Below are 25162 nucleotides of genomic sequence, written 5' to 3'. Positions count from 1 at the left end.
GGCTATATGTGACATCCCGAGATGCCATATCCGCCCTTGTACATTACTTGCACCTTAAATCTCTGCTTGTGAGGAAAGAGCACTTCACATAGCCCTTGAGCAAAAGGCATCATCGCCAACACTTGGGGTCAAATTTGGGTATATCTTGGTCTAGCTCCATTTACTTTTGCAGGGAAAGGCTTGCTCTGTAAAGTGATTTCATTGAACTTCACGGACCAGCACTTGAAAAGAGGTGTCTCTGACAGGTGAAGGTGAAGATCCCGAAGGAAAGAACAAATGCCTTACTTTGATTTTACATTTTCTTTGCTAAGTGACTGTACGGCTTTGCCTACAGCCAGTGTATCCTGATTCACAGACTTCAATGTTGTTTCACTCTTAGGCGGCGGTGGTCGAATACTGTCTTTTAAATAAATAACAGTATCTTCTAAATCTGTTAACATCCCAAACAGCTGGAGTCCTCAGCTGAAACAGCATAGTTTTTGCCTGTCTACCTTGTGCACGTCCTTGTAGTTAAGGGATTTTAAGCTCCCTGCTCTTCTGAATCTCATAACAGCCCTAATGCATTTTCAGCAACAGTTTACAAGGAATAGCAGCAAACTATTCAACCATTGTTTTTACTTAACACACCATTAATGCAACACGAGTTTCTCTTTTTCGATAAAAGCTGAATGCTTTAATATAAGGTTCATAGTTTTGTTGTCAACTCCACCTCCCAGCTCCCTTGCATTTTGTCTTTCTCCCTTCTCGTAGTCCCTGGCATATTGTTCCCTGCGTCATTGTTCTCAAACATTTCACGTTCTCCATCCTGCCCAGGCCAGATGGCTCCACTGCTGGCTTTGACCTGCAGAGGCAGCTTTGTCTTCTAGACTCAGTCGCCACCTTCTTCATTCTTCCTTGACTTCAGCTCCTTTCATTGACCTTATAGCTCTTCCTTGCTTGGAGAGTTTGGATAGCTGCGTAAGAAGCAGGGTACAAGAGGAGGCGACGCACACGTGACCGCTGGCTGCCCGTAAGCTACTGTTTGGGAGCCAGGGGCAGACTGAGTGGGAGGAAGCCAGCAGGGCTGATAGGCCTGCATTGCTGCTGGGGGTGGGAGAGGCGGCTCCAGAACCCCTGCCCTGCCTCTGCTCTGCTCCCCGTCTCCAAGCTGCGCCTTGTCCTGAGAAATTGGTGTATTTTCCAGGTTCGAAGCTCTTTACTAAAATCAATTAGCTAAAAAGTGTAAAATTAGTAAGAAAGGAAAACTGTTCTAAGAATCAGTGCTTAGTGCTTCCTTCACAGTAGAATAAAATGATGACAGGGTCTGAGATGGGCCAAAATGGATATCTACTATAGCTTTGTGTATGCTTGAAATGACACGTCCTTTGAAGAACACATCTCATCATGATTGGAGAAACAATGATACACCTGCTACATATCTAACAGCTGAATAAAAGGCAGGTGAAACACAAGGGGTTTTTTATCATACAGTTCTTATATTTTATTTTTTTATCTTTCTTCTTTCCAAGCTTGATTTCTTAAAATCAAAACCATTTGTGATGAGCTTATAGATAAACATCATAGCACCATGAGATATGATGGAAGAATTAAAACAAAGAGAGAAGCAATATATTGGAAAGTACATTTTAATTTTATAAATAATATTCCTGTTTAACGATTTAAGTGTTCAAAAATCATGCTTATCTTCTGCTTCCATCTCCTCCTTCCCCCCTCCAGATAAGCTCCATGTCCATCTCACATGTCCAGTGTTGTCACACAGCTAATAAAGATCCCTGTGGCTCTCTGCTGCTAAGATGTCCAGTAACATAGTAAGTTCAAAATCTATAGATGGGTCACTGGAAATGCAGAGAAGAAAAAAGCTAGGAAACAAAGACCGTTATTGTGGGGTGGGGTGGGTGTCCTATGTGGATTTAGTTTGTTTTCATTGCAGCGAGTTGCAGAACGTCTGTTGCCAAGGTCTTCATTACTACTTGTATTTTTGTTTTCTACAGCTTTCCTGTTTGTGCGTGGAACCCAGATTCCCTTTGTATGCCTTTGATGCCCTCAGCAACAAGGGATTTCATTGATTCATCCCCAGAGGCTTCCAGTTTCATGAGGGGGGCTCGTGTGTTGGCAAGGAGAGAAGCTGATGGCTATTACTACCTGGGCCACATTGCCCAAGAGGTGAAGGTAGCTATTGATTGGGAACTATGCTCCAAGAGGATCTGTGTGTCTTTTCCCTGTTCTTCCCATGCCTCACCAGCCCCGGCCCTTGCTGTGGGGTGGCTCTCCTGTGACACAGTGCACTTCATAACCACTATTCTCTCCCCACATCCTATTTTCATCTGTTTTCTGATGATGACTGGCTGTTTGCTGTGAGGAGTCCTGCAAGCAAAAGCAGGCTGGAAATCAATCCATTTTAGTAGTAGTTATAAGTTGTTATTCAGAGACAATCAAACAGAACAGGTCCCTTATCCCTATTGTCTACTGCCACCCAGTCTAGCAGCAGAGTCAATTAGCTAAACAGCATTAGTGTTAGTAATCCAAAATATCTGCCTCCAGGCACCACCTCCTCACCAAACTGTTCTCTTCCTTCTATGTTTCTGGGATTTGTGAGATGATTTTGGATGCCAGACAGAAAATCCCCCTCTGCAGGCTTTCTTTAAAAATCCCGTGCATTTCCCAGTTTGCAGGTTAGTTGAATAAATAGTGATGCTAGTATAGCTGAGGATGGCTGTAAGCTCCACTGTGGGGTGGAACAGATGGGGACAGCTAACGGCACAAGTGACGTTAGCTGGAGTAGGGGCTGCCAGCATTATCTGTGTAAGTGCACTCATAGATCTACAGAGAAGGCTGAGATTTCAGTAATAGATCTTCCCCACACCCATTGCTGAAGGCGTAAATTAAAGCATTTAAATTTATGACAGTTATGACATTTTACTGGTTTGTTATCCTTTTGATTACTATGTAACAAACTGCATCATACACAGCAGTTTCTTTTGGCTACTCTTTTTCTGATGGGAGGTTTTCCTGGTAAAGTTCTGTCTTAGCATGCTAATTGTGTTCTTACTAACATCTAAGTCCAAAATGAAGAGAAAGGCTGTCAGCCCCTTAAGCCCCAGCTTTTTAATTACTTTTAAAGTCCAATATGGACACAGTACAGTGAAAAACCTGGTAGGTACTACATTCCCAGATCATGTTCCACTTCCTGGGATTTCTGCCACTTCCCTCTTAGCACTTATGTTTGGCCGTTAATTGGACCCAGATGTCTGTCTTGCAAACCGCATGTTTTACTCTTGTAGAGCTCCAGGGAACGCTTTTTAATTGAGTTTGACAAAAGTCGCACTCTGAAAGGCAAGGTACAGCTTCGCATGCAGGAAACGCCTCTCTACGACATTCTCCACTACGACGACGCCAGGCAACAGCCTCTTGCTCCAGGAGACAGGGTCTTGGCACCATGGGAGGCTAAAGCTGAACGTTTTGGCCCGGGCACTGTGCTAAAGGTTATGGAGAACAAGGAGGCACGTTTAGGTACGGGGTATTGGCTTTCTTAATAGTGCTAGACTCGCCACAGTTGCTGGTCGCTACACAGAGAAGAGAACAGTCCCAACCATGGAGAATTCACCACCTGCTGCTTGGGTTCTCTTCATCATCTTTTTTTTAATTTGTTGTTGGCACTAAGCAGCCTGTTCTTTTTCAGTGCCAGAATTAATGCATCTCCCGGAATTAGCCTTTGCTTTGTTCTGTGAGTGGAAACTTCCTAAAAAGTTGGGGGCAGGGGGCAGGGGGGTGTCCTCCTTACACAAGGAGAATAATGTTCCTGACCCTCATGAGTATTCACCTGATTATCTGTTAGTCTAGTTTCCAGCTTTTGCAGGGTAAAATCCTGGCTCGCTGCGACGAGCGAGAATTTTGCTATCTGCTGTCTCTTCAGAGGAAGTTCAAAAGAAGGTCAAATTTTAAACGCATAAAGAAAAAATCATGGAATTTGTTACAAAATTGTCTGAAACACAAACTGTTACTTTTATCTCCTGCTTTCTAAGAGATAAATCACACAGGTTGGCATGCTTCTAATATATTCTTTGCCTTTTTTATTTTTTTTTAATATGCACAGCACACAGCAGTAGGGGAGTGCTTGTGAATTTCTGGAATGGGCAAACTAAGGAGGTGTCTTCTGACCGAGCTCTGCGGATCCCTCTGCCCTTAAGCGAACGCATCATCCTAGAACTGCAGATGCCTTTATCAGCCAGGCAGATGGTGGTAGATTCAAGTTTGGATTACCCATACATCGTGACACCGGGTTATAGAGCCTCAGGCCATTACAGACAGGGTGACTCAGACCTGGACTACTGGCCAAGGGGTCTATATTCGACTCAGCCATGTGCTAAGTGCAGCTGTAGGCGCACCTCACTTCCCCACTGCTGCCTTGCAGCCTGGGAACCCACACAGCTTACAGGGTGCAAAGTGCAGCAGGAAGATGCCTTCATCCCAGGAACAAGCTTGACTAAAGAAGAGCTCAGCACGAAAATAGAAGAGCAACTGTCTGAAGTGAGGATTTCACCTTCAGAAAGTGTTTCCAGAGAGGAGGAGAAAAAGGAAGATAAGAGATTGAAGACAGAAAACCTTTCCGAAGATGTTCAGTCTTGTTTGGAAGAGGACGATGAGGTTATAGAACCTAAAAAGGTAAAAAGTGCTTCACTCTGGCTCTTCTGTTAACATGTGGTCTGCTATTTGTATAATGTCTGCTTTGTTACCTCAAGTTTTCTGCTCTTGGTACCAAAAAATTACTAGAGCTTTTAGACGTGGCCCTTGTGTATGCTTGCTAAAAAAGGGAGAGACTTTGCTCTGCACTGTCTTCCTGATCCTTTAACCTGGGAAAGAGCTAGAAGCTGTCATTGTCACTGGCTGGAGCAGACTCCTAGAACCTCTTCCACAGATGCAGAATATGAAAAGTGTCACGTAGCCCGGTTCCTCTACATCCTGCCTCTGCGTGAAGGAGGTAAAGGCAGGAAAAAGTGTGAGGCAGAAGACTTTACATCAGATACAGGTGAGGATTGCTCCATACCAAGGCAGTCCCTGGCATAATGCTATTAAGATGTTTCTCCACCCATGGTAGAGGTGTCACCTCTCCCAATCAAAGACCAAAAGAGACTTTTGTGATCCTCGGTAGTTGACTTGGTGCTTATGAACAGGGCACTGGATGAGGATCAGTAAGGAGGAGGTTAATGTGCACCAGCTGCTGCCAAGCTTTTCTCCATTGCTCTGCAGGGGTTAGAATCCTGATTTCTGGCATGTGCCAGAAACGCGACTGTCTTTCAGCCAGAGCTCCTCTGGCCTGATCTCTTTTGTACTAGTTTGGACCCTTCCAGGCAGAAGTACTGCCAGTTTTTGGGTCATTTGAAGATGCAGAGAAACCCACAAAGTGATCAGAAATTATTCTACTTAAGGATTCTTTGTTTCTTTAGTAAAGAACTCTCCCAGAGTTTTTTTATTCTTAAACTTCAGTTGCAACTAAAGATCTTACGCTGTTAGTTCATGAAACTAACCTATTCTTTTCCTTATCAGGTTTGAATTATGATTGCATTTCTTGTTATTTCTAGAGTCCTCAGAGGAAGAAGGCTCATGCTATGGTTGATACTGCTGTCAACACAGACATCTGGTTAATGGAGACAGTCCACAAGGAAGAAGCAGACAGCAGACAGCAGGATGCTGAAACTGAGGCTAATGTTAAACACAAACATGGTATTGAAATTGTAGCTGTTTTATCCAAACATAAGACTTGCCACACAATATCAGTGCAGCAGGCCATTATGTCTAAGATCTGTTGCCATAGTTCTTGATGTTTCAATAGAAAATGCCATAATGCCATGCTGAATATAGCCACCATAATATAGTATCATTATATGTAGGTATTAATGGTAGTATGACTTGAGGAGTTGTTCATCTTCTTCTCAAGGTGAAAGTATTTTCAGATGGAAGTTGGGGTTTTGGGGCTTTTAGTGCTACTGCTGTAGTAGCTTTTGGGTTTTCTTAACCTTTATCATAATGCTTACTATAAATATTATTTATTATAAAATTTTCTTACTTGAAAAGTTAACCTGTAACATTAACTATGACTGCCTACAGCAAAAAGATTTCACCAGAACTGTTCTGCGGAACACTCCTCCTCTTATTTGTGCTGAAAATGCTTGCTTTATAATGTCATTGAGTAAACTTTTGTTCCCTTATCATCCAAAAGGGGCTGGATCATGATGTTAATCATGAGAACATGTTGCTGTTCTCATTTAAGTAGTTTTGTGACAATTGCAGGCATTTAAGTGAGGACTCTGAAAGCCTAAAGCTTTCTCCAAGTGTTGTTGCTTTGCTCTGTGTCACTGCTGGTAGAGGGAGAATGAAAAGTCAAACAGAAGAGCACATTTCCTCCCAGCTGGTGTTCCAGCATCATTCCATGCAACAACTGCCACTCAGATCCACGCTGTCTTTAGCAAAAAGGTGCAAGCAAGCTCTGCCCATGTTCTCAGCTACCCAAAAGCTTTGTTAGCACAGTGTTGCGCCCAAGCTTCTGTCTTTCAGCAGGATGTATAGCTCAGGCTTTGCACTATCAAGAAATTTATAATATTTGCTTTTCTTGGAGCAATGGCAGAAGCAGCTCATGTCTGTCTGTGAAATACCATGTAAACAACCCCTTAGCCTGAGTAGCTGTAAGTGCAGTCAGTGATCTTGTATTACCAGGCAAAACTCTTGATTGCAATGGCAAGCTTGTTTTTTGAAAGCTGGGACCTGTTTTGTGGAGACTAAAAAATATCCCACGTCCTCAGAAGAAAATATTAGTACTAAGTTATGAAAGTCTTGCTTGAATATATTCTATATGAGAAGACCTTTTTTTTTTTTTAATTTGCTTTCTTTTTATAAGCTGTCTATAACCTCCTATAACCTCTCTGCCTTAATTTATTTGACAGGTCTTTTTGAGCTCAGAGTGGCAGAAGCTCCAATTCAGCATTCCCAAAGGAGCCCTTCCCTGGGAACCAGTGCTTTGGTTCCTTTCAGGCGCCAAAGCTTCTTTGACCGAGTGAATCAATCACTAGAGAAAGACAGCCTGACCATCAAATCAGCTCTGCATGTGCAGAGACCACACAGTACCTCCAATGGGCAGGCTAGGAGATCCACAAATCTTCTAAATCTTCCAAAAGACAAAAGCATTACAGTAAGTATTTGGTCCAAACTAGATTTAGCTATTAGGATCAAGTGATTTGTTTATGTCATGTGAGAATATACTCTTCTTTGATCTCTTTTTCAAAGGTTTTTACTGCAACAAAAATTATGCCTATGTAGAATAATGGCTATGCATAAACAGAAACAGAAGGTTTCCACTTGGCAATCAGTGTTGTACAGGAACAGGGCACTTCTGGTATTTTTAGTCAGCACTTTTGATAGTGTTTTTTTATTTCAGATCTAATCTTTTCTAAGATTAGAAAAGCTCCCAGCCAGCTCTACTAGATAGCAAAAAATTATTCCTCTTTTACAGATACTGAAAGCAAAAAAGAGAAAGTCTAGGTAGTCAGGTGAATCCCATAGCAGGGAGTGCATGTCAGGGCTGGGATGGAACTTCACGTCTCCTAATCCTTAGGCCAGTTCTTTACCTGCTAGATAACACCATTTGTTCACCTCCCACCATAAAACACCTTTGATTCTTTCTTTGATCTCTCCCTCTGTATGTCATTAAACACAAACCACCCTCAAGGTACAGTTTTTGCAAAGAATAGCAATACACGGGAGAACAAAGATATTTACTGCCCCTAGGAAGCCATACAGATCAATGCCTTAAAAGAAAGCAGTCAAAATGCTACATGAGACTGGCAGGGACATTATTTGAAAGTCCTGTAGCGTTTTCCAGCTTGTGGTATTAGAGATGTCCTCAGGAAAGAACTGGAAGGAGACATTCTGTTTGCAGAGGAGCAGCTAATGGCAGGAACATGTTAATTGCAGCTGGGAATAGGAGAAGGGAGAATGCATGTGAGAGAGGAACATACTTTGTGGAAACTGTTCCAGCCCCAAACAGCTCTAGCAATGTAAACTGGAATGCATGTCTAAATTTTGGTGATGTTTCCTTGCTCCTTCCCATATACAGGGCACTGTAAGGAGTACAAAAGAAATAAATATTGCACTATGGCTGTGAAAAGAAGCCTTGCAGGTGCTCCTTCATCTCTTCACACAGCACAGTGCATTTAAAAATGCAAATTAGGAACACTGCCCAGCATTGAAATGCAGCTACTACTGAAGAAAACGCAAAGACTGCTTGACCATGGGTAGAAGTCTCAGACAACAGGAAGTGAAGAGTTAGTATAGCTGCACAGAACTCCAGGACGATTTTGTGTTTGGCCAGAGGGAGGCAGATATTTCTCTTTCTAATAAAATCTAATAAGGAATCTGTAATATGATTTGTGGTCAGAACCTGTATTTTGCGTCCAATCCAGAAGCTGACACAAAGACGGGGCAGTTTTAAGCATTGGCTCAACACCAGAACAACCAGCACAGCCTACTGACCTATGAAGAACTCTTAAAATTGTATTTTCAGGCACCTCTCTGTTGGTGAAGCCTAATCGTTTGTATAGGTTTTAGCATCATACTCAGTGTTTTCATGGAAGGGAAGTGACACTATAGTATTTGTGAGCCATTGTGGATTCCAGAGCTCAGGAGTGACATTAGAAGACCAAGCTGTTCTGGTTTTGCAGGTTTAGAGTTTAAATTAGAAAAATATACTGATGAGATTAAGGGTTTGGTTTGTTTTTTTCCTCTTAGAAATCAATCCTTAATGGTGCATCTCAGGAGAGATGGAAAGAGATGGACTTCAACAGAGCCAAGATTGAGCACAAAAGGTGGCAAGAGGAACAGAGGCAGTTAAAGAGGGAGCAGCAGCAAGAGGCAGATGGCATCCGACGCCAGCTGCGCAGGGACAACCAGAGGTAATGCCTAGGATCGTAGTAAATGTCGGAAGGTTGGTAATGTCCACTCCCTGGTGCTCTCATTCAGTCTCTGCACATCACACCTTGTGCCTCATGCTAGTCTCTGCAGAGTGGTCATGGTGGTTTACTAATGGGAATAAAACTGATGCTTGAGGTATGGGCGAGTGAGTACACATGGACTCATCACCTTTAGCATTACCTCCAAGGGCGAATTCCCTTCAATCTCATCCTCAGACTCAAAGTCCTTTTGTCTCCCAAACCCCTGTTCCCTGCCCCTGGCCCCACAGTCCACTTACGCTTAGCAGGTCCTTGCCCCCATGACCCACCATGTCTTCTGTTGCCCCTGTGACTCCACCACCAATACAGACAGCCACCCCGTTGTCTGAATCAGTCCTACAGCCCTGTCCACGCAATCCATTTCCTTGGTTCCTGGTCTTCAGGGCCAAGAACTCATGGCCATGCCAGGTTATATAGTCAGGTGAACAGATGACTGCAGTTAGCTGACATCAGGCACCAGCCCATTTGGGTGGTTTGCCACCCCTGATAAGGTTTAACCCTCATAAACCTGATAAGGTTTAACCCTCATAACATAACAAAGAGTCCTGGAATATTAACTGAGCACAGATTGCCAGAGTATCTGCTTTGTCTTATGTCTTATGCACTGTCTTTTTCTTTTATTGCTCTTTCTTTCTGAGAAATTTGAGAAATGTTGTTTTGGAAACAGGCAGCGATTGCATCAGAGAACATTGCAAGGGCTGGAGAAACAGCTGGAGCACAAAGACAGAGCTTTGCAGCACATGGCACTGCTCCAGGCTGCTGGGGCAGAAAGGAGCAGGAAGGAATCCTTCTTGCCAGAGGAGGAGAAGAGGAAGGCAAGTCAGAGGCTGCAGTTCTTAAAGACACAGCGTTTGCAGAGAGAGGAGTTGCAGGCAGAACGCAATGAAAGGAGCTTTGAACAAGAGAAAGGCAGGCTGGTAAGGGCAATTCCAGAAATGTTTTTCCTGTATTACCATGTTTCCAGCGGTGGCACCATCCAGAGTATTCATCTTTCATCTGTTTTATATCCAATATAATTATATCATTTAGAGATAAATAAATGAAAGGTAACATTTTTTGACACGTATAAAGATGAAAGATGGGAAGTAAAATTCTCCATCTCTGCCATAGAAGGAGTCTTTCTGCACGTAAGGAATGAATTTCCATAGATTGTACCCATTTCTGACTTCTGCCAGTGATAATTGTGGATGAAATTCAGGATGAAAGCTGGCTGTACCATTGTAAATGTCTTTATTTTTATGTAGGATTTTCTCAGGAGCAGAATGCAGTCACGGCAGGAAATGTTGGAACAAGAATCACAGGAGCAGGACAGGCAACAAAAACAGCAGCAGGCTGCCAAAGGGAGAGTATTCCAGAGCAGAGACCGTTCACGCCAGAAGATGGAAAAAGAAGGCCAAAAGCTCTGTGACCTCCAGCAGTACCTCAGAGAACAGAATCTTTTGATGCTCCGGGCGTCACTGCTAGCGTAAGGAAGCTGCAGAGTGGGTAAGCAGGCCCTTGAGCAGTTCACAGACCTGACCTGTATCTTGTAGGTGTAAGTCAGTGTGCTGGAGCTTGGGTGTTTGAGTGCTTGAGTGCAGTTGTGACAAGTGGAATTACGATTCCTGGAGACGTCTTTCATCTCCCTTCCATTGCAGGCAGAGTATGTTTTCACTGCTTCGTCCTTTACATGCCTTTCTTTCTGGAGTTACTATTCTAGTCCACGTCCGTCAAACTATTCTTCTGCCTTAGGCGTGTGCGGTGACCCTGCTGACAGACCCAACTCTGCAACCAAGAGCTACCTTGGTATTTAGTATGAAACACAGCCATAGTGCCGAGTTTCTGCCCCAAAGGCATCCGAAGGAGGCTGGGTCTTTCCACAGGACTCGAAGGAGTCAGCGCCTGTCGTGCTGATTGTTGTAGTCTGAGGCTGGTGAAAGCATCTGGGCCAATTCGGAGTGGAGCGACAGAGGACCTGGGAGTTACGAAAGTGATTCAAAGCGCACAAGACCTACAGCCTGGCAGAGGGGCATCAGGTTGTAGCTGCTTTCAAGATGCAAATGATAGAGAAAGACATTAGTTAAGTGAGGGCATTGGCTATACAATGGAGTAGGAGGTGAAGAACAAGAATGAAGGTCAGGAGAAATGCCCTAGGAATGAGCCACCCAAGTGAAGTGGTGGAAGCACAGGCACAGGTTATGTCCTGCTAATACAAGCCTGCAGGGAAATTACATATGGACCTGAAAAGGCTTCCGCTGCTGAATTCTGGGAACTTTCTGCCCTGCTGTGTTTCTTCCAGAGCAGCTCCAGAAGAGCACACTTCTTAAAGGTCAAGGACCACATAAAATAGGAAGTGTAGTTATGTGATGCTGTCGTCATATGACTTACCTTGCTATGCTAATGTTACATGAAATATGGGGAAGGAGAGCTGGAGACCAGCTGGATGTTAAAAAAACCCAAACAACTGCAACAATGAAAATGTACATGCTAAAATACAATGTAAATTATCCACTGCGGTTTCCATTACTAACAACTGACCCTTGCAAGTGTCCCATTGCATCTGAGTTGCAGAGATCCATAGGGAAGAAGTCCTCATACATATGACAAAGTTGTGCTATTTCCTGCCAAAACTGCTGTAGGGGGCAGGGCAGGGATCCGGTGACATGAGAGGTTCTTCAGCAAACCTGGTAAGACAACTTGGAACCCTCCAGCTGGGGCTTTAGGTAAAAGTGTAGATCTTCTACTGTCAGGGCATACGTACTACTTGGAATACATAGGCCACTCCCCTAGAGGAGGAATGACTTATAGAAGCCCAAGATGTAAAGAAGTAAAAAGGAAGATGTTGTTTTGGTGACAAGCCACTCTTCCTAGGCATTGCAATGAGAAAAATGTCTGTTCTCCGAGATACCTGCCTTTGGAGAATCACCAACCCCAATGGTGGGCTGGGGGGGTTGTTTTGCCTATGATCTCACTTTCAGGCTGGCAGTCTCCAAAAGCAGGAAATCTTATGTCAGAAAGATACTCAGATATCTTTGCAGGTAGGGCGCCTGGTCAGAATAAACAGAGTTTTTGTTCACCGTGAATAAATGAGGAGAATGCTACAAAGACAAATGAATTGGTAAATTGACAGTTAACAAATTGTGTAAGAAACTGAGGTAGCCAGCAGCTCTGTACCCATTCAGCCTATAGGGTAAAACAGTTACCACCTGGAGTCCACAATGCAACTTGCTTATGACCCCCCTAAGTGCATTACTGACTTTCCTTTGCCTGCGGTGTCAGCCGCTCCCAGCTTCTCCCCTCCCCTGAAAGGAAACAGTAAGGCACATCAAGAGACAGTTTTCTGCAACAGGAAAGGAGAGAAGAGGGTTTTTAATGCATTATACTCTGACGAGTGGCAGTGCCTTCATTCACAGTGGGGAGGAGGAGGTTATGGTTGTGACATCCTGAAGTGCTGTCCCTCTTCCTCATATCATCAGAGGTACAAAATACAGCGGCTGTGTCACAGAGAATGCTATTACCAGCTTTGGGTAGCCAGAAACGTAGCTGTTCTTTTCATGTGGGTATTTAGGAAAGGAGAATGGACATGGCACGATGTATTTGCTGGAACACTCAGAGCTATATCGAAGGGTGTTCTTATTTTACACAAAATTATGCTAAAATACATGTAATATTTGTGATGCTTTGTTTTAAGTAATACCTAGAACCGAACTAGATGATACAAAATTTAAATGTTGCCTGACATTCTGTGTACACTTAAAAACATGTTACACATTTTCTGGCACATCAGAAGCGTAAGTATTATAAAGATTCACACTTTTACAGGAACACAGCACCAGTGATAACAGTAGTTTCTAAAAAAAACAAATACAAAAATTAAGAAAACTTGTAAAAGGCAGCTCCTTTGAAATTCTGCCAAACCTTTTGAATGGCCAACAGTTTCTTAGCGTTAAGTCTCAGACTGTGTTCCTCCAGAGATAACTGAGAGGCTATGCTTTTAGCTTTCCCCAAAAAGACAGTTGAAGTTAAGTCTCTCATCAGATGTTTACAAACCGTTCTAAGGCCTTAATAGTTAAAAGGGGTTTTTTTAACTTTAGGATTCATAATATGCATGAACCATAATGAGATTTTTGTTTACAAAAAAGGGAAAAGGAAAGAAAGATGAACCTATATATAAGGTGAAGGCTTTGACATTTTGTTTGTTTATTTCTTTAAATTAAGGTCTGAAAAAATTATAACTTGCTGCATATATGGAAACTACATGTGAAGCATAGCTTTAGACATGGAATTCTATCATTTGGTTTAAGCTCTGTTTAGCCTCTGGAGAAGCTGGCTGAAATTTGCTCAGCAAGAACATGGGCGGCTGCGCCCAAGACCTGGGTGACTGCCGGACTCGACGCAGGCTGCACATGCCGCAGAGTGCTGTGCTGGGTGGAAATGGGAGGGGGTATGCACATTATTGAGCAAAAATGGAGCTGGCAGCACATGGAAATTTTCTTTAATGTAGAGTTTGGGGGTTGCTTGCTTTTCTTCTTTTTTAAGTTCTTTTACGCAAAATCATGTGCTAGTTAGGACAACAGTGTATCTAGTTATGAGCTGAAGTCTAACTAGACTTAGAGAAACAAGCCTAAAACTTAAAAGATATTAAACTCTACTGCTGCTTTTATGCTTAAGCATTTGGAAATGGAACACTGATTAAAAGAAAGTACATGAAATATATTGAACAGAATCTAAACTTATTTTTCAGACTTCATTTATATGTCATTAATCACTATTTTATAATCACCATAAAACAGCAGATTGTCTGCTTATGTACCTTCTCTTCATTGCTTAACCATCTGAAAACAGACCACTGCAGACACCCTGTGGTGCTGCAATTTCACATACAGTATATCTGGGAATATATTTAGTATTACAGTATTTCCAATCATTCATAGACTGTGTTTCTCACTATTAAAATACAGCCATAAAATAATTTTAATACTACTATTAAAATAACAGACTGTAAAAGCCATGTATGATCTAGCTCTTTTGCTGGCTTTATTTAATTTCAAACATTCACAATGTATTTTCCATCCATTAGGAAAATGCTTGGACTGCTTATTTTGCAAACTACTGGAAACAAAACCCAAGAATTTGCATATTAGTTAAGGTTTTGAGTTGACTAGGGTAAGACTAGGGGAGCAGGGGGGACGGTAGTAGGAAGGAAGCACACAGAGGAAAAAAAAAAAAGACTTCTTTTTTAAAGCTTCAGAAAAAAAAACCACTAAGACCAGTATAAATATTCCCAAAAGTTGTTTTTTATTATAGAATTAGGTTTTCTGCCTAGGCAAGTATTTTCTTTTGCTGTTTATAATCCAAACTCTGATAGTATTGTGCTAGTGTACAATACTAGAACTAGTAGTTTGAAAAAAATCAAGTTGACTCGTCTGTTTTTATCATCCAAAATGACTAAGAACAGACCATTCCATGCAGGATCTCAGGACACTTCTACAATAAAAGTAGAAGTTAAAAGTATAAAAGACAAAAAGGTTTATTGGCTTTTTTCAGCCTGAATTAGTTGCTTAGGTGGTGTTAGAACATCATTTCTCATACCACAGTGACAGATAAGTCAGTAAGTTAACTTTAAATATTTAACCTGATATATTTCAAAACAGACTTGATCAATGAACATCTTTTTGAAGACTTTTGGACAAGTAAGACTGCTTTTCTCATGAGGCTGCAGTGATCTTGTGCACCTAAACTACGTGGTATGTCAGTTTAAAAACTACCAGAGCACATTAGCTCTTAGAACTGTGTAACGAGTCAGAACTCTCCAATTGTGCAAAGTCTTCCTGGTTTCTGGGACAGACCTTCTAATCGTCCCATGCCTAGTGCTTGGCTGAAACAACTGAAGGCAACGTTAATGGAGAGTAACCACTGCATGGTGTCTCTAAGATACACGTGACTTCTCATCTTCGGCTTCTTTCTCTGTCAGCTCACAGGCAGCATAGGTAATCCTGCACAGTGAGAGGGCAGCAGCCACAAGAGTCTATTCGAGGACAGAAGCTGCAGTTTTGATGAGCAGTGGTTTAGCTGCCTCTAGGATGTCCAGTTCAGGGTCCAGTGAACGACCAAGACCTTCCAGAACCATGATGGCAAAGATGATGGAAGCAAAATTGCTCTCGAGCTTCACCTAGAACCACAAAAGACTAAATGGACTCAGCGGACCTTATTTTCTTCTGAGCCCATTCCACAGAGGTACCAGCATTGGCTGAGAGGGAAGGGAAGAGGCTGGGAAGAGCATACGCGCACCTAAAACTATACTGCACCTCCATCACTTGGAGTTTCAGAACTCACTGAAATCCAGCAGCAGGCCCAAAAATAAAGCAACAGTTTCTCAGTAAGTGCCCTAAGGGAACCCAAGAGTTTGTTTTTCAGTTCCAAGACGGAGAATGGGATTTTTTTGTCTTCCATACTGGAACAGCAGGAGCTTAGGAATGCTCACCATTGCTAATGTAGTTATAAGCTCCAGTAGTATCCAACATACTTGAACACATGCACTTGTGTAAGGGGAGCCCACCTTCTGAACAGCCGCAGAAGACCCCCACAGATCACAAAGGAAACTATCCTCTGCTCTGCATGTGAACAAACTACTCCCGAATTCCCAGCCAGGCACCAGGATTGTTTCAAGGCATACCAGGGCATTAAGAATTCATGGAGTTGGGAGGACTTGCTTTGTGAAGGCCTAAATTACATTTTATGTTATTAGAAACCAGCTTAATGAGGCTTAATGACAAAAACCTCTAACTAAGGAATGTTTAGAGGGACCCTTTGCAGGCTGGGCAGCCCTGTGGCTGACGACCTTCTCATCTCCTCCAGTTCAGGCCACTATAGCTCTCTTGATTTCCAAAGTTGTTTGCAACCATGGAAACTTGTCCCCCAAATACTATCAGTTATAAGAAGGAATCTCTGTTCTGTGAGTAACTTCTCACTTTTGAGGCCTCTAACAAGCCAGTAAAATGGCCTAGTGCTGTTACATAACGCCATATCAAGAAAGCGGTCCAGGGAAGAAAGCATGCAATGATATACAAGTGGAACATATATTAGATTTCATTTTCTGCTTCTAAGGGACTACAAAAAAAGATAGGAAAAACTATGTGTTACAGAAACATTCCTTTTAGTAAATAATATCAACCATTAAATGCAGTATTAAGACAAAACCCAACAAAACAGAAATCGGTCTTGGTAGGGCGTGTATCAAGACCTGAGAAACAGCATGCCTGCAACACTTGGATGCATTCCTGCAGTCCCCCTCCTAGCAGTTCGTTCCAAGTCAGTCCCCCTCCTTGTCAGCCCTTCATGTTCCCAGCAGTTCTCCCTCCCCAAATGAACTTCCAGCTGTTGAAGGCAGACAGTGACAGGACCTCACCTTATGGGTCATCAATAGTTTAAAGACATTCGAGAGAAGATTTGCCACCTGAAGCTGGAATACAAAAGAAATAACAACTGATCAAAAAACCTGTGGTCAAGAAGACTGAGCCGCGTGAGCGACAGGCAGAATTCTTCTAAATGTTAGCATTTGGTTCTGGTGGTGGGACAAGATTATTGGGCTGACAACAAGCCAACATCAAGGTATGATCCCCCCACCCTGCCCGGGATAAGGAGTTCAGCTGTGACCCATGGTTCTGCTTACTTGCCAGCCAGGAAGGCTGAGAAGGTCTGACCTCACAGCAGTACACAACATGCATTAATTTGCTCAGTACCACCATAGTACACTTTCTGAAGTGCCCAGGCTGGCCTTAGCTAAAAGGATGCAAGCTGTAACATCAGGCTCAGCAACTCCTCGCAGGGAACTGCGGGTGTTAGAGATTTAAAACAAACAAACAAACAGCAATAAAAAATGCCCCAAACATCCCCCCCCCCCCAAAAAAAAAAAAACAAAACCCACACAACCAAAATCCAAACAAACAGAAGGAAATAAGAAAGGATTTTATGGACTTTTCTGCACCTGAGAGACTAAAAGCGCCCGGTACTGGTTGGTGGTGCTGATGAGATCAGAGCTGGCCTTTCCACATAGATCATTCTGAAAGCCATGTTCCACTGAATTACAGGTAAGCGAGGGTGGGACATTGTGCACTTGCCTTTCCTAGGGCAATGGTGTTCCCCCGGACCTTGGTCACTAGTTCTGCCATCTCGGCTTTGAATCGCTCGATATCCTGGCACTGGTTAGCACGGGCATGATGAAGGATCAGTTCTGCCACTCTCTCCCCCTGTGAAACAAGTTGAAAAGGAGAATCAGAACTTGACCACTGCTGCCAGCAAGCCTACAGGGAGCTGCACATCATTGTCCCTGGAGGAGGCATACTGCAGAGAGAACTCCCAGGGCCATGCTTTCCCATTCCAGCAATGGAGACCCCAAAAAATCAACAGAAACAGGTGCAGGAAGAGCAGAACTGGTCAAAAAATCTTAGCTGGTATCTGGCAAAACCCTGGCTATTTTTCTTGCAGGTCTTGTAGGGTAGAACACAACAAAGAGATCTCTCAGGCAGTCAGGAGAAGTTTCAGGGGGAAAAATAAAACCCACAGGATTGGCATTTTCTTCTTAGCAGAGGAGATTACGGTGTAAAGAAGGGCATCTATTAACCTCCCTTATGGGCTAAGTCCAACCTTCCATTTGCAAATTGCGGAGAAAGAGTGAGACAATTCTACACCAGCAGATGCTTGGTGAGAAAGGAGGGGGAGCCATACCCAAACTTCACTTGGGAGAGGCTTTATAGCTCTTCTTGGAAGATGTGTCTGACAGCAATGTACAGAGCCAGAAGCCCCAGGTTTGGCAACGAGACCATGTAGAAGATTTTCACCTGTTGATCATGAATTACACCCGGCCTGAAGCCATGAAGGACTTGCAATCAAATGTTTGCAGTTTTTGCTTAGTAGTGGAGAAGTAAGTCTGGCAGCAGAGGATGGGCCTGAATACACAATTTAGCACTGACTCCTCGCTATGCTTCAGCAGATTAAACAGACCAAGTTAAAACATGTCCCTCTTGAGATATGCTGGTGAGCCATCCAACCCAGAGCTGATAAATAGCAACATGCAAGTATGAGCACAGATGCTTGTTCTCAGAATGAACAGGAGACATCAGCACTGGATTCTGTAATCCATCTGAAAGTGTATTTTAAAGAAGTGGGAAGGAGGATAAGTAGTTCCCCTTAGACAGAGGAGCCTGGTAGAGGTCAGACCCCCCCACCCGCACCTGTTTTGCTTCCTCTTCTCTACAGATGCTGACACAACAGCAAAATGGAGGATGGCATATGGGCTTTCCGGCAGCAAGGCTGCAGAAGGGAATGTGTGTGGAAGACCAAGATGTTAATCCATTCCCTCCTCTTTTCTAGCAAAATCTGTCAGATTCTGCAACAGCCTCTGAAATGTGAGCAGCTCCCAGGGAGTGGCAGCCAATGCTTCCCATTTAACACCTTCCATTTCCTGGGCCACTGAAATCGCTCCACTCTGGCAGCCTCCTTGCTGAACCTGAACATCTTACCCCTGTGTCTGGTATAGCTTCCACGCTAGCAAGTCTCCTCTCCCCTCTTAGGGAGGATTGTAAGGGGAAGTAGAGAGGAAACTATCACTTCGGCCGTCAGACTCTTCAGCTGCCTCCCTTCCCCAGCCTCAGCTGCACAACCCCATGACAGAGGCCTCACCTGGCCCTGGACCACAGCTGTGAAAACCGCCCGGAAGTTCTGCATGTCGGCGCTCTGCAGCTCCGCCACGATCCCCGCGTCCAGCAGCACCAGGCAGAGGCGCCTGAGGGGCGGCTGCACTTCCACCACAAGCGTGTCACACAGGTCCACGATGGCTGTCTGCTCCTTGCAGCTGGTGCTGACATGGGCTGTGCCTTGAACCAGGATGTTCCCAGGGTGCAGGTCAGCGTGGACAAAGTTGTCAACAAAGACCTAGAGGACAGGCAAGTCTTAGAGCAGCTCATTCCAACAAAACCTGCCCACGCCAAAACTCCCAGGCAAATAGCAAAGGTTCATTTCTGGTCTGTTCGCTGTCATTACTAACGTGCATCACCCTAGGCAGCAACACAGCAAATGGCTTCTGCTGGAGACCAGCTGTGCTGTAACGGCATGGGTGCTACTCTCTCTAGGGGAGTCAGCAGAGCTGTGTGAAGCAATCCTGTTTGTTTCCTAGAGGTCAGGTAAGACAGCCAGGAGTCCCAGCAAGGAATGGTAGTGCTCTTTGGCAATTAAACCTAAACTGGATGCATGCTGGTGGGCCTTGGCAAAGAGTAATGCAGTAAGAATAGGCCATTTGCCATTCAGTGGCATGGGTTATAGTGAACGGTTAAGTTTGTCTAGTCTGGAACATCAACAAATGTTTCCTCTCTGCCTCCGCTAGCGGTTAGTAGAAGAAAGGACTAGCAAGAGGGCAAGCACAAGGTAGCATTTCCCCACCAACCCTCCTGGCAACCTGGGACTGCAGGTGGGTTGCAGGGACTTCCTGCCCCAAGGAGGTTATCTTCGTATTTGATGGATTTCTCCTACAAATTTGTCCAATTGCCAGGTAAAGAATTAGAGCTGTGTGAAAAAGGGAAGGTTTTTTTAGATGTTGCCTGGAAAAGTGACCTCTGATAATTTTGTTTATGTCCTCTTCATTGTTCTGAGAAACCATACACAACGGATCCATATTCACTCTCATGTACCCATGACTGCATATATCTCTGTCATAAGCTACTCTCATTTCTCTGCTCTCCAGAGTTATGAGTCCAAATTATTCCACCATTCCTGCATGGAAGCCATTCCACACCAGTAATCATCCTGGCTGCCTTCCTCTGCCCCTCTTCTAGTTCTATTACAGTCCTTGAAATGGAGGGTCCTGGACAGCAAGGGACTAGAACTGCACAGAGTATTCAAGAAACAGGTATTTTTTTTTTTACTTACAGCCATTATGTTGCTTCCTTGCTCTTTAACTCTTTTCTCCTTCTAAAATTTGGGGGTTTTGCTTTGCTCCTAACCATTGAATCTAATGTTAGCATAAAACTATTATAGCTCCACCATTGCTTTTCTGAGTGGTAAAAGCTATTTCAGAGTCTGTCACACTACACGGAGTGAGAACTGCAGGCCTCGCCATTGCCCTAGCATGATGTTACAGTTGTCGACTGAATTTCAGCTGACACTTACTGCCCACGCACTCAGTACTGTGAGGTTCTTTTTCAACTCTTCCCTGCTAGTTCTCATGGCTCCTCACAAGCCAGCTGTGTCACCTCTCAACACTCCTTTCCAGATGATTTGTGATTATTTCGACCACAAAAGAATTAGACAGCCAGAAGCTGAATCCTAAGCTGAATCTGGCCAGGTTTGTTTTCTTTACTCCATATTTAGTTCTTCCTTAAAAAAAGGCAGTTTTGGAGGAGGGGTCAATAAATGAAGAAACTAGCTAGCTGTCTTCCCTGTGAGTTGCATCCGTAGTCTCTGCAGAGAGCATGGTATTTGCTAATTACATTGCACTTTATAGCACTTGGGCAATATGTGAATATTCATTAAATGGATTAGTGGGTTTCCTAAGCAATGCACTGATCAAGTTGCACAGGAGACCCTACTGTGTGCAAGCAGATTGTCCTTCTGCAGTGGAAGAAGCTCTGTGTCAAAGTCTACAGTAGTGGTTTATCTAGCCCAGGCTTTACTCAGACCTTGTGTTACCTTGCACATGAAGTACAGACCCTCCCTTCCTCTGCCAGTTCAGGAGCTGCACAGTGCCCTAGCAGCCCAAGTCCTGGGTTACTGCAAGATACCTGGCATCCATGGGCTGGCTCCAAAAGGCACAGCTCTGTCTTTGAGTCCATGGGGAGAAGGGTAGGAGATGTGGGAAGCAAACAGGTTCTCTCTTTAGCCATATTGTCTTATTACCCCAACTGAATAGCTTCTGCAGGAAAACAACCTTCCCTTGCAGCCTCAGCCAAGTGCCTACCATCTTCAGCAGCATGTCGATGCCCATCTTTGCAAGTCTCTGCCTCAGCTCCGTGGCAATCTCTGCATGCAGGTAGTGAGAAATAGGCTCACTCTCCTGAAATGAAGACGGAGCTGGAGTCAAACACACCCCGTGTCCCACTTTCAACCACATCTTTACCTCGGTGCCCAGAGTTGAGGGAGGTGATAACAATACCCTCAAAGGACCTGCACGATAGAGGCTGTACCCAGAGTGATGGAGAACATGAGAGAAGCAAGGGTTTGTTCTTTGGAAAGAGGGTGTGATATAGCCTGGGGCAGAAATACTCTTGCCAGGATCGTGTGCACGAAAACTAAGGCTGAGAGTAGCTTTGGTCTGCGACTCAAACATCCACAAGGGAAGTGAGGCAAGCATCAGAAAGTGTCAGATTGCTAAGCTCCTTGCTTTGACCCACCACAGAGGAGAGTTGAAGCGTGGTGTTGGTTTGCAAAGCACAGGCAAGCACATGGTGGCTGGACACACTGCTGGTCCGCTTGGTTTCAGGCCAAGTGTTCACTTCTATATGGAGTTGTCTGCCACCTGTCTTCTGGGATGCACTGCTTACAAACAAAGAGAGTGAAAGAGACACTGAGGAAGGACACCAATCCCTTTAAGCAAATAAGACAAAAGCATCCTTCTGCCTCTGATCGCTCCTCAAAAAAACACCTCCTCGGCATGTTCTCCTAAGGGCCTTCTCACTGCTACCACCACTCCCAGACCCTGCAATTCTTACCTCAAATGTTTCCACTAGAACATCTGTCGTTACCAAAGGCCGAAGGGGAGTTGGAAACTTCACAAAATCGACATCTAGGAAATTCTGTCGGAAGCGCTCCAGATTTCTGGCTTCATAGCGTAAGTCAATCTCAAGGGAGAAAAAGAAAAAGCAGGTTGGAAATTAGATTAAATTAGATCTTCAGGATCCTGTATGACTGTACGGTGCAATACTCAATACCAACAAAACTAGTCAGAAAGCCAGAATGAAAGCAAAATAGAGTGGTTCTTCTTACATGCTTATAGCTTTCCTGATGGAAGAGTAGAGTACACACTGGGTAACAGATGGCCCACAACCCAGCACCTTCGAAATATGGGTGACTCTTACTATAGGTACAGTGTCTCAAAAAAGACCAGGACTGCATTATTTTCAAGGGTAAGACAGATCCTGAACCAAAGCTTACCGTCCAAATAGCAAGGCAGGCAGACAGGGTAGAAGAACTGCAGCCCTAACCTCACTTTACACATAGGCAGCCATAAGCAGGAAGAAATTTAATGCAACACATACAAAATAATCCACTATGCAAAGTCCTGGCCCTAGATCTTCAGTGATCCAGTGCCTTGACATAAGGGCCTCTCTCCTGCCCACGGCTGCTGCTTAAGGAGGCAGGATAACCTTGCCTCACCTCCCTCATCTGGCAATGGGAAATATCCCAGGAATACTTCTTGTTCCTTCAAAGAGAAATGAAAGGAAATTACAACAAGCCTATCAGATGCTCTCCTAATCCTCAGTCTTCAGCGCATCCACCAAAAGCTCTGCTGGACTAAACTGGTACTAATGACCTTGAGTCCCATCTGAATACAGTCAACAGCTTACAACATAGATTTACTGTGTAGATTTTTTTGCAATAATAGAAAAGCATTAAGGCTTTCAAAAGCTTATAACAGTCTTCAGACTCTACAATCTAGACACAAAAATTAGCAGATAACGGTTTGTTTTAATAGAAACATAAGCCTAATTAAGCCTGTAGTGAAATCTTTGTAAGTTTGGTAGCGAGGACGTTTCAGGACTGTGTCTTTAGAAGACATTGCGAATCAGGATATGTTTTCAGATCTATTTGCAAAGCTTAACTTTACCGATACTATGAGTCTGATGACAATACAATATAGAATGTATTATTAACTTACGTGAAAGTGTATTAGTTATGCCAATATATATACCTCAGTGCTAACAAACATGACCAGTAAGTACAAATTGCAAACATATGTGTAGGTTTAAAGAGGAAAAACACACGTCTGAGCACTTGTTTGGAAAGATTCTTTTTCCAAGGAGAGGTCTCTCACCAGTGTTCATCTTTCACAATGCTGCAAAAAAGACTGTGACTATGGCTAGCTAGCTGTTCAGGCTGTTCACTAGAAAACATACTCAAAGCCTAAAAAAGATTTTCAAAAAGTCTAAAAAAGATTTTTAAATCTAATAAAGATTGTTAAATTTTTTCATTGCTTTGCTTTTCTACTCTGTGAGCACACAAGCTTTCCTACAGTAACATTATGTGACTGATTAGAATAAAGAACACGCAAGCCTTCATCTAACTCTTTAAAAAGAAGTGTTATGAACAGAGTTAGAGCCATCCAGTAGCAAGACAAAGGGCAATTTTGTTTCAGTATGTGGCACGCACCTGCTGAATCATAAGCTTCTCAAACTCCTCCACAATCTCTGTCAAACTGAGCCACTTGAATCCAGGGAGAAGTCCAATGATGTGGCTACCCATCTTCATGAGAAACAGATCCATCTGGACTTGGTGGACTAGCCCAGGGTGCAGGACCTGCACAAGAACGAACGGTGGCAAGATCAACTCCCCAAACGCTGTAAAAAGGACGGTCCATTTCAATCGGCTCAAGTGATGCATTCCAAATAGACAAAACCCAACCAATAAAACTGGGAGCTAACAAGGCTTCCCCAGCTAGTCCTCAGAAGAATTCATATTTTGCCATGGATTAAGCTGTAAAGAAACACATTATAATCTTTAAATCTAATACATCTGTGCTCGAGCCTACAGTCTCACCTAATGCCATTTTCCATTGCTTTTGTACTCCTGCCCCCTCTGTGCCATGCAGGACTGACTAGTATTTGGAACAGCTCAAACTGAGATTTCTTTAAATAAACGTTGCTGGAAAGAACATATCTGTTCCAGATTTCTTCATGGGAGGAGAGAAGGGGTCTCATTTTCTGGAAGATGAAACCAAGCTTAATATTCATTATTTTAATATAAACTGGGCTCTTGCAGGCATTTCTGGTATCCACATGCCACATCAAAGGTGCCATAGGCAGTATGCATACTCTAGCTCTCTGGGCTGGGAAAAGCTAGGGCCACCGCAAGCCTAGATTGCTGCTGGCTGGAACCAAAGTACTGAGAAAAGACACGGAGGGACATGAGCATCACTTCTCTCGCTCTACCTGGCTCTAGCCAGCTACTCATTTCCATGGGAATTAAGATCTGATAGGCCTCGTCCAGCACGCTCCATTTTGACACATCTACCGGCCAGATGTATGACTTACTTTAATGGCTACAGGCGTGAGATGTCTGGCTGATGAAGGATTTGCATTCAGGAGTGGCTTGGCCATCTGTTCCATAAGGGACATCCCACTCACAGGACTTCCCCCGGAGCAGTCTGCTGGCCTCAGTTCCTCCCTGCTCCTCTCGTCCTGCATCTCCTCACTCTTCCTCCTCCTCAGCCACCTGAGGAGGCCTCTAAAGCCTGACACTTCCCACGCTTCAAAAGCGGACTGTAACTCCGAACGTCGCGCTAGCTCCTTGGCCTGGGAGCCAGTGATAGCTGTGAGGTCAGCATAGGCTTTATACACCTGGGCGACGCAGCCCGAGCCAACCGGCTCCTGGCTTTGAAACTTGAGGACGCCCGTCCAGTCCTCGCCAAAGGCCTTCCTCAGGAGCTCGTCAGTGTGGCCCCACGGGTGCGGGCTCACCTCAACGTGGAGCTTGGAAAACTCATCGCAGAAGGCCTCGGAGAAGAGGTCCCTCCGCGTGCTGGCCCACTGGCCCAGCTTGACGCAGGTGGGGCCAGCAGCCTCAGCCGCCTTCCGCAGCAACCGCAGCCACAGGGCACCCAGGCCAGGCCACAGGCGGCTCAGCGGGTAGAGCAACAGCAGGGGGCCGAAACGCAGCAGCAACCCGCAGGCCCGCAAACCCAACCGGAGCACCAGACCCAAGCGCCGCAGCAGACCCCGCGGTGGCCGCTCCGGGCCGCGCTCCCCTACCCACACCGGGCCCCGCTGCCCCGGCCTCTCCTTCCAACCGGTCCCAGCGGGCACCGCCAAGGCCACCGCGACCCAGCGCCCGGCACGCAGCCCGCCGCGCCCCGCTGCCGCCCAAGCGGACAGCGCTCCCCTCGCCCCGACAGCCCGCCCGAGGAGAGGACGCGGGAGCGGCAGCAGCCGCACGGCGCCGCCCGCCACCATCGCCCGCCCGCCGCCGTTAACGGCCGC

General features: G+C 44.6%; 2 protein-coding genes across 4 annotated transcripts in view; one reads left to right on the top strand and one right to left on the bottom strand.

Moving 5' to 3' along the window:
* Positions 1 to 16930, top strand: part of LOC142085754 (uncharacterized) — an 18457-nt gene extending 1527 nt beyond the window's left edge. Inside the window, exons 3-12 of one of the 3 annotated variants that reach the window (XM_075158044.1) lie at positions 1717 to 1808; positions 1992 to 2169; positions 3282 to 3510; positions 4094 to 4662; positions 5580 to 5721; positions 6939 to 7183; positions 8779 to 8942; positions 9667 to 9916; positions 10244 to 10484; positions 10637 to 16930. In XM_075158044.1, the coding sequence (XP_075014145.1) occupies positions 1717 to 1808; positions 1992 to 2169; positions 3282 to 3510; positions 4094 to 4662; positions 5580 to 5721; positions 6939 to 7183; positions 8779 to 8942; positions 9667 to 9916; positions 10244 to 10468 (2094 nt within the window). In that variant the 3' untranslated portion in view covers positions 10469 to 10484; positions 10637 to 16930. Of the gene's footprint in view, positions 1 to 1716; positions 1809 to 1991; positions 2170 to 3281; positions 3511 to 4093; positions 4663 to 5579; positions 5722 to 6938; positions 7184 to 8778; positions 8943 to 9666; positions 9917 to 10243 lie in introns of all 3 variants that reach the window. The other 2 variants (XM_075158052.1, XM_075158035.1) reach the window with 2 other exon arrangements.
* Positions 14258 to 25162, bottom strand: ADCK2 (aarF domain containing kinase 2). Its single transcript, XM_075158090.1, has 8 exons — positions 24218 to 25162; positions 23337 to 23483; positions 21680 to 21808; positions 20929 to 21024; positions 18660 to 18911; positions 17099 to 17227; positions 16387 to 16440; positions 14258 to 15150 (listed from the first exon to the last, which is right to left on the bottom strand). The coding sequence occupies exons 1-8, from the start codon at positions 25133 to 25135 to the stop codon at positions 15007 to 15009; spliced, it is 1869 nt and encodes a 622-aa protein (XP_075014191.1). The 5' UTR covers positions 25136 to 25162; the 3' UTR covers positions 14258 to 15006.

This window comes from Calonectris borealis, chromosome 1 (assembly GCF_964195595.1).
Source record: "Calonectris borealis chromosome 1, bCalBor7.hap1.2, whole genome shotgun sequence".
Taxonomy (NCBI): Eukaryota; Metazoa; Chordata; class Aves; order Procellariiformes; family Procellariidae; genus Calonectris; species Calonectris borealis.
Note: the sequence above shows the minus strand (reverse complement) of the source record. Positions and strands in the feature narration are given on the sequence as shown.